The sequence below is a fragment of the Hemibagrus wyckioides genome, linkage group LG19, assembly GCF_019097595.1.
Source record: "Hemibagrus wyckioides isolate EC202008001 linkage group LG19, SWU_Hwy_1.0, whole genome shotgun sequence".
NCBI lineage: Eukaryota > Metazoa > Chordata > Actinopteri > Siluriformes > Bagridae > Hemibagrus > Hemibagrus wyckioides.
In genome coordinates, this window is record NC_080728.1 from 20,334,295 (window position 1) to 20,345,000 (window position 10,706).

Below are 10,706 nucleotides of genomic sequence, written 5' to 3' on the forward strand. Positions count from 1 at the left end.
TGAACTAAACTGATTTAGTTTTAAAAAGAAGAAAACACACTTACTGTTCACAATGAGTTTGGAGCTTCCACCAAAAGTGTACCACAGTGATACATTCTAATGAAACCATCGTACAAAAACCTCCATCACACTGCAGTGCACACACACACACACACACACACACACACACACACACACAAACACACACACACACACAAACACACACACAAACACACACACACACACACACAAACACACACACTTTGCATTGGTGGTCCATGCTTCAGTGCTCTGTGAGTGTTTATAGCCCTGTGACTTTAACACTTCATGACTGAGAGCTGCTGCTCAGCAACTTCACCCACAGCAACCATGACTTTGATCAGCGTCTTCATCTGCACACTGGCCCTCTGGACTCAAGGTGAGAGTTTAACATCAACTCACAGCCTCACACACTTCATTTCATACTAATTCTACACCACTTTAGAGCACAGAAACACAATCTATGTTTCTCTTCAGGATCCAGAGGTCAGGTGACTGTGACTCAGACTCCTTCAGTGCAAACTGTTGCTCCAGGAAACACCGTCACCATCAACTGTAGAACCAGTAGCAGTGTGGCTGCTGGTAGTGCTCTACACTGGTACCTGCAGAAACCTGGAGAAGCTCCTAAACTCCTGATCTACTTGGCTACTAACTTAAAGTCAGGGATTCCAGATCGTTTCAGTGGCAGTGGATCTGATACTGACTTCACTCTGACCATCAGTGGAGTCCAGACTGAAGATACAGGAGATTACTACTGTCAGAGTTACCATAGTGGTGGAGTGTTCACACAGTGTTAGAGCGTGGTACAAAAACCTCGGTCAGTGAGAGTACACAGAGAAGCACTGCTGCAGCTGGGAGAGACTGCAGGTGCTGAGGGGGAGGATGTGATACAGCACAATGACACACACTGTGGACCAGAGAAAACACACCACACTAACACACTAATACTGACACCACACTAACACACTAATACACACACACACACACACTGTGGACCAGAGAAAACACACCACACTAACACACTAATACACACACACACACACACACACACACATACACACACACACACACACACACACACATACACACACACACACACACTGTGGACCAGAGAAAACACACCACACTAACACACTAATACACACACACACACACACACACATACACACACACACACACACACACACACACACATACACACACACACACACACTGTGGACCAGAGAAAACACACCACACTAACACACTAATACACACACACACACACTGTGGACCAGAGAAAACACACCACACTAACTCACTAATACACACACACACACACACACACACTGTGGACCAGAGAAAACACACCACACTAACTCACTAATACACACACACACACACACTGTGGACCAGAGAAAACACACCACACTAACTCACTAATACACACACACACACACACTGTGGACCAGAGAAAACACACCACACTAACTCACTAATACACACACACACACACACTGTGGACCAGAGAAAACACACCACACTAACACACTAATACACACACACACACTGTGGACCAGAGAAAACACACCACACTAACACACTAATACACACACACACACACACACACTGTGGACCAGAGAAAACACACCACACTAACACACTAATACACACACACACACACACACACTGTGGACCAGAGAAAACACACCACACTAACTCACTAATACACACACACACACACACACACACACACTGTGGACCAGAGAAAACACACCACACTAACTCACTAATACACACACACACACACACTGTGGACCAGAGAAAACACACCACACTAACTCACTAATACACACACACACACACACACACACACACTGTGGACCAGAGAAAACACACCACACTAACTCACTAATACACACACACACACACACACACACTGTGGACCAGAGAAAACACACCACACTAACTCACTAATACACACACACACATACACACACACACACACACACACTGTGGACCAGAGAAAACACACCACACTAACTCACTAATACACACACACACATACACACACACACACACACACACACACTGTGGACCAGAGAAAACACACCACACTAACTCACTAATACACACACACACACACACACTGTGGTCCAGAGAAAACACACCACACTAACACACTAATACACACACACACACACACACACACACTGTGGACCAGAGAAAACACACCACACTAACACACTAATACACACACACACACACACACACACTGTGGACCAGAGAAAACACACCACACTAACTCACTAATACACACACACACACACACACACACACACACTGTGGACCAGAGAAAACACACCACACTAACTCACTAATACACACACACACATACACACACACACTGTGGACCAGAGAAAACACACCACACTAACACACTAATACACACACACACACACACACACACTGTGGACCAGAGAAAACACACCACACTAACTCACTAATACACACACACACATACACACACACACACTGTGGACCAGAGAAAACACACCACACTAACTCACTAATACACACACACACACACACACACTGTGGACCAGAGAAAACACACCACACTAACACACTAATACACACACACACACACACACACACTGTGGACCAGAGAAAACACACCACACTAACACACTAATACACACACACACACACACACACACTGTGGACCAGAGAAAACACACCACACTAACTCACTAATACACACACACACACACACACTGTGGACCAGAGAAAACACACCACACTAACACACTAATACACACACACACACACACACACACTGTGGACCAGAGAAAACACACCACACTAACTCACTAATACACACACACACATACACACACACACACACACACTGTGGACCAGAGAAAACACACCACACTAACTCACTAATACACACACACACACACACACACACACACTGTGGACCAGAGAAAACACACCACACTAACTCACTAATACACACACACACATACACACACTGTGGACCAGAGAAAACACACCACACTAACACACTAATACATACACACACACACACACACACACACACACACACACTGTGGACCAGAGAAAACACACCACACTAACACACTAATACACACAACTTTAATATTTATTAAATAAATCCACTGTCATATAAACACCAGAGACGAACAGACAGTGGAGGATCAAACCCCAGAAGGGGTGTGTTTATTGAGGTAGAATACGGGTAGAGATAGGAGTGTGGAGGATACTCAGCTGTAAGAATGGAGAACTGGAAATCAGAGCTGAGGGGAGATGAAGACGTACGGAGGTAAGTGGAGTCTGGGAGAGCAGCAATCTGACTGATATGCGGAGAAGGGAATGATAGCAGTGGAGGTGAATAGGTATAGGCAAAGTAGCTCGGAGGCTAAAGCTAACATAAGGCACCGTAGCCGAGAGTCGGTGCCAAAAACGAGACCAAACGGGGATGAACTGAAGGAAGTGTTCTTAAATAGGGGAGTGGAGGTGATTAACTAATGTGGTGCAGGTGATCTAAATCAATACTCGGGAGAATGAGTGCGCTGGCGAGGTGTCGGGTCCGGCGTGCCTGTGACATCAACATTATAGAGCTGAGACTCACAATTAACTGAACATGTCTTAATTATTAACAAACACTGAAAAAAATGATTCATTGAATTTACACAATTTTTTTAAGTTAAGTGGTTGCAATCAATTTATTTTAGCTACATTTAAATAAATACATTTAGTTCACTGACTTTATTAAACTAAATTTATTTATTCACAAGTAGCTAAAATAAATTGATTGCAACCACTTAACTTAAAAAAATTGAGTAAATTCAATGAATCATTTTTTTCAGTGAACCAATAGATAAAGATGAAGTTCCTTAAACATTCTTTAACAAGTTTAAACCAGAGAATTACATAAAATAATGACAAAATGAACAGGGTTTTTAAAATATATTAATTCATCTAAAATCTATACAGATGACCCTGAGTTATACAGCAGTTTGTGTGAAAAAATGATTCTTTATTTGTAACTAGATGACATTAATTAGAAACTCTGTAAGGCACTGGGTTGAATTTCTACATTAATTATTAACACCAGTGATTTGCAGTTTCTTGATTTGATTGAATGTGAAATGGAAAAAATGTTTTTCTGTAGAGATTTCACAAAAACACTGCAACATCAGCAGCACAGTCAACAACCTGAGCACAACAACAAGCACACAGAAACTCTGACCAGTCCTGCCTGCTCCTGACCAGTCCCAAACTTCTGCTCAAAGTATCTCCAATCTCACCCACTCCTACATGAAGTTTAACCCTTCATACCCTCTCTTACTGACTCCTGCAGAATAACTGACCAATCCTGTCCACTGAAGCAGAAACTCTGAGAAACTCCACCACACCAACTCCTGCAAAAAACTTTGATCAATCCCACCGTCTCTTGAAGAACATTTGTCCAATCCCATCTGCTCCATTTCTCCAATTCAAACCAATTCTGCCCAAGCAAGCTCAGAAAACTCGGGGTCTCAGTATGAGAGCTGACTTCACTTCACCAAACTCTCATAAACTGGGTTAACTGGTATCATGATGTGGGTTTACATCTCGTTAAGGTGATCCAGACTTTCCTCATCAAGTCCTGTTCACATTCACTGTAAAAAGATCAGATCTCACACTGCTTCAGATGCTTGTTGGAAAAGCTGGAGATGGATCGTGTTAAAGCTTTATATTTTACTGCAGAAGAACAAGAATATGAGGTATACAATAACCACAAAAAGCAATACTGTCACTGCTGCAGGGTGTGGGGCAAAAAAGAACTGACTGTGTAAATGAGTGAGGGCATTTTATTTAATTTCACATCACACTTGATAATATAAAAATATGATAAAGCTGGAAAAGACATTTAAATACGTTCAGAATTTATTTGCTTAAGGAAGGATTCATGATTTCTACACTGATTTCTATACTGGCTCCTCCCCCCAGTACCAGGGGAGCTCGTTTTAAACAGGTAACAGAAGAATTGGTCAGTAAATGCCTGTCTCACAGCCCTGCCCTCTGATTGGTCCACGGTGACAGGATGCAGCAAATCATGGTCATTAAATCATTAAATGGTTTTGTGCCATTTAAAGAACTGATGTTTTTTTGTCCTCAGTATTTTTTTCACAGTCGCTTATGTTAGAAAAGTGTCTACGTTTACATTGGGGCAGTGGCGGCTCAAGTGGTTAAGGCTCTGGGTTGTTGACCGGAAGATCAGGGGTTCAAGCCCCAGCACCACCCCGTTGCTGCTGGTGGGCCCTTGAGCAAGGCCCTTAACCCTCTCTGCTCCAGGGGCGCCGTATCAAGTCTGACCCTGCGCTCTGGCCCCAACCTCCAAGGATGGGAAAGACAGACTTTCAGTGTGCTGTAATGTATATGTGACAAATTTCATGAGTCCATTTCATGAGTCCTTCACCACCAGGGTGCAGTGTGACATCATACAGATGTGGTTTAAGAATGCTCGTCAGAGGGACAGGAATCCCGTGACGACTCCGAGGAAAGACGAGACCAGTAGGTGGCAGTCGTGTTTCGTGTACATTGAAATTGATCAACATAACGTGGTGCAATTGGTGTATGATATCAAAGTACCACAAAAGCTATTTAAAAGCATACGGAGCAGTCTGTTCTTGCAGTAGGCTACTCTGATGTCATAAACTGATCGGTCTGAGAAGCGCTGCATGAAGTCAAACACATTAAATGATGTGCTTGGCCACGGCATTTCTCTCAGAAGCAGATTAAAACAAGCAACAAAGAAAGTAAACGTGTGGAATTCATATTTAACATTTTCAGCAGTGAGTTTTTAATGTCATAACTTCATGGTGTGAGGTTTTATTGCGTGTGATGGAAGTGGGAAGAACGCGTTGCCCTGCAGGCAGCTGAACCTGGAGCGCGAGCATCCATCAGGATACGTTTAAAAAATATCTTAATATTCTACAAATGCGCCCTTCTTCTACTTATGCACTTGTTTTGAGTGTAATAGTTAAAACATATTGTGCCTAAAAGCTATTTTAAGCTATTGTTATAATATTATAGCAATATGTAAAAATTTGTTTATGGACTGGTCAAATGGCTCTATCATTGAACGTTTGATCGTTACTGTAGCACTTATATATTATCTTATGTCACGTTTATATATTCTCTAAAACACTTCTAAATATGAAATATATCTATCTATCTGAACATGGTCTCTGTTTAATAATCACTGCGGTATCTCCCTCCCGCAGCCCGCTGCTATGTACAGTCCTGTAAACTCGTGCACTCTGAAGCTCGCTGGACCGAACAAGCAGATGTGCGTCCGCTGACTTTTGTTGCTTAAGGGTCAGTGCAAGTTTTTGATTTGACATCTTTTATTAGCTGATTTTTAAGAAATGCAAAACTTCTGTCAGGGAAACCTGTTTAATGTCTGTAAGCAAAGACCTATCCACACCTATTCACATTTATGTAAGTCCACCTAGAGTATAAATTTTAATAAAATAACATTTAGTAAAATTATTACATGGATGCTACAGTATTGGGACAATAAAAGCTTTCCCTTACCGACCCCTAACCCTACCCAGTAAATACTTTATTCTTAATAAAGACTCAATAGGCTCGATAAGGATCGTTTGATTCTTACCTGCAATTATCTTGTCATGTTCATATTTTTGTCTAAAACACATCTAAATATGAAATATATCTACAGTGAACATGTTAAATAAAAAAATTGGAATGTAGTCTAGATCCAGATATCCTGTTTTTTTTAGCCTCTGGCTAATATAATATAGTTATATTGTAATATTTGTTCATTTTTTCACCCCTTAAAACTAGGCTACAGTCTGAAGGATTGTAGTAATGTGATTTAAAGGCTAAACAGTTGCAGTTTGTATAGTGCACGTTTCAGTGTGTGAAGTCGACCGCACCCAACGCCATCTGGGGGTTTTGTATATTGAGGCATTAAGCAGATGTTTTTTTATCCAAAGGGATTCGCAAAAATTCTCTCTTTTTTAATTTTCATATCCAAATGGGCTGAATTGATGAAACATTTATTTATACAATATATTGTTATATATAAACCTAACCTTTTGTAACTTAATTTAATACCTCTCCTATAATGTGCTTTGCCAGCGGATGAGTTAACCTCTCTCCAGCGCTTATTTCCAGCAAGCGACAGAGATGATAAAATGCTTGAGAGCCACATTTTTGAAGTTTACTCTTTTTTTCCTGCTTGAAACCTGCATTGAACATAACTTACGTTATCGTCCGCCGTTATACATACAGTATATCCGTTATACTGTACTGTTTATATTGTGTGATTGCCTACATTTTAGTTTAACACCATGAACTCCAATTTACACTTAATTTTCTTATTTTTGTTTGCATTTTTCGGTGTTGGAATCTTACTTCCCACATTCATCCGAGTTTATGTAGCGCATTTCTTTGACATTAAATGGCATATAAAAAAGCTTTACAGGAGCCTCCGCCTACTACAGTAGTTTTGATATACTATCTGATTTAATATTGTTCGTTAATTGTTTCACAGCTTAAATATACATTAATATACATAGACAGCAGGATGTTTCTGAGGCGATCTCTTCGCCTTTCTTCCCCAAAGAGGTGCTAAATGTAATTTCCATGTAAAACCCGGTTCGAGCCGTGTTCAGACGATCTGAGATATCTTCCCCCACAATGCTTCTCCCACACTGACTTTTAGGGTTGGGGAGGGTCTACTCTCATGAGTTAGATTGTCAATCATGGACAAGGACATGCACAGAAGGATCCCTATTTATAGGGATAGACATTAGGGTAAACTGGTTACAGGTGACACAATCAGGAGAGAGAACAATAGGTCAGGCATTACTCGAAAGACACACAAAAAAGCAGGCTTGGCGGGTTCACCTGCCAGCGCCCTCCTCAGGCCTGGCAGGGAACAGTCCAGCAGTTCCTGACTGTAGTATCTTTTAGTTCTTCAAACCAGAACTTTTCGATGGCAGCAATTAAATCAGTCTTCCTAGTTGGTTTTGCTGTTTTTCTAATATAGTCTTTCATAGCATGCCACACCATCTCAATGGGATTCATATCAGGGGATTCGGCTGGAGTCTTGACCCAGTCAATGCCCTCTGCTGCAATGACTTTTCTTGCAGCAGTGTGCTTCGGGTCATTGTCCTGGAAAAAACGGTGGTGGACTCCGAAGTTTTCCCTGATGTATGGGGCGGCGGTTTCTTTTATGATAGCTTCCTCGAAGAAAGACCGGTCCATTATCCCTTCAAATATTGCAATCGGTCCTGGTCCAAGTCTGGATATTGCCCCCAAACATGAACTTTCAAAGGATGCTTTGGTTTTGGTTTGAACACACGTCTTCCTCTTTTACAAAACGACATAGTGGCAAAGCGATCCAAAGCCACCATTGTTTCATCAGTGAAAATTACGTCGTCAAACAGCTCCTTCCCCTCGATCCATTTTTGAGCTTGTTGAAGTCGAAGCTCTTTATTTGTGTCTCGGATCATGGGACAATGTTGAGTTTTCCCATACCTCCATCCACAAGTTTTTGTCTGACACTGCATATGGATCGCTCATGCGACATTATGTCGCTAATGTCCACACCAAAGTCATGAAATGGTCCATTTTCAGGAGACTCTAAGAGTCTCCAAAAGAGTCGACATCAATACAGGACTGTCGCCAGCATCAACCGGGCCGTCTGTGGAGGTGGACTGATCTGTTGTCGGCGGACGAGACGGGGGTGCCTTTTCTTTCAAACACTCTTCCAACCAGCCTACTCTTGCCTCCAAATTCAGAAACTTTCGTGGGAATGCCATTAACTCGTGCTTCAAAACTTTCACTATGGCGGGACACTGGTTTTTAATCAGTGCAGCCTGAAGAAACCAACGTTAAGAGTAATTTTAATACATTTATTACAACATGGACATGTACATGAGTGCTTATCAGTGTTACAATAAAAACAATTACATACCGATTTCTTTTTTACAAGCCATGGTTTGTTCTCCTTTCCTGATTTCTGTAGAGACATTTTGATGGTTAACACAGAAGTGCAACACAAACTGAACAAGAAATGGTGTAAATAAAAATACTTTCCTACCCTTTGTTTTTTGCTAGCGCAAATGGCGACTTTCTTATAGAATGTCTTTGCCTCCATGTCTGTTGTGAGATTAAATTTACTAAAAAACAGTTTAGTACCACGGGTCGATGTGCAGCAACCAAATAAGTGACACTTTTACATGAACTGCAAATGCATACACTGTACATTGGCTAGTTTGATGCAGCATTTTATAGCTTAGGATCTCCCCCCAAAAGATAGTGTGAATGTTTTGGTATTAACTGCATTTACAAAACAAAACCGATTTACCAGTTGAAAAGACTGTGAAATGGTTAGGACAACCGCCTGATGCTTGTTTTTTTCAAAGCCCATTCAGATGTATAACTTTTAAAGATAAAAATGTTTAGGACAACTACGTAGTGTAGTAATGTAAAATAAAGTGCCTAATTCATGTTTAAGTATTTATTGGGTAGGGTTCGGGGTCTATGTGAGGAGGGATTTCATTGTCATAATAATGCAGCATCCACTTTATTATTTTTATAAATATAATCTTTTATACTCTGTTCATTATATCCTGTTAATCTACAAAAATACTGACGTGCAAATAGTGTCTGCCAATATATATGTGACTTTTGTGATTTACTGTTTTCTGCATAAACTCATCCTACATAATGTAAAGAACATTCAGTGAAAATATAATCTTGATATCCTTAATATTGAATATTAACAAGATCATGTAAAAGATCATAATCATACTGAAATTAATGGTTAAATTCAAACTTTGATGCTCCTTATCTCAGAATTTGATTTCTGGGTTTTCACAGGCAGGGTAACACAGCATGTAATTACTATTTAACACTTATTGAAAATGTAATACTTTTAAGAAATAAACTGGAAACGGGATCTTCTCAGGTTCATTCAACTATTTTGAGTAAGTAGCATCTATTTGTGCAACTATATTGCAACTATTTGCACTTAGTGAAAATCGCGTCCATTTTACTTGGTGTAAGTAGCATCTACAACTATATGCACTTAGTAAAAACAGCGTCCATACCTAATAAAATGTGCTATTTTCACTTAGCGCAAATCTATCACTATTTGCACTTGTAATTACACTTGTAGTGTAAAAAAAACGTATCAAAGCCATTTGCACTTAGTGTGAATAGTATCTAATGCTATTTGAATTTGGCGTTAATAGGCGCTAAATAGCTGTCTGAGGAAAAAAGCTAAATAGCTTTCAGAGATGCAAATACGGTCATTTTTAAAAAAGTTAAAATAACAGTATTAAACTCATGCAATATAGGGATTAAGTTGTACTGTTTTATTTATAAAGCCATATACATCAACGTGTTTGGAGTAATGTGAACAAGCAGATGTTCAAAGCAGATAAGTTATACCTACCTTATTATTAAAACAGGTAGATGCACATGCAATGAGTAAAGTTTCACTTTTATGCGTATTCTCAACGTAGCTTAATGCATTAAGTAGTTTTATTAATACATTAATTTCACTATTCACAAATAGGCCTAATATATTATTCATCACTCTAAACACGTTAATGTAAATAATGACATTATTCTCAAAATATTACGAATTTAATCCC

At 40.1% G+C, this 10,706-nt stretch overlaps 1 gene segment (V, D, J or C); it reads left to right on the top strand.

The window, feature by feature from the left end:
• The first annotated feature begins 333 nt into the window (after window positions 1-333).
• LOC131369910 (immunoglobulin kappa variable 4-1-like) lies at window positions 334-6,374 on the top strand. The segment is given in 5 exon segments: window positions 334-397; window positions 496-808; window positions 5,365-5,439; window positions 5,495-5,657; window positions 6,297-6,374. Coding segments are annotated over 5 exon segments (678 nt in total).
• The last annotated feature ends 4,332 nt before the right edge of the window (window positions 6,375-10,706 follow it).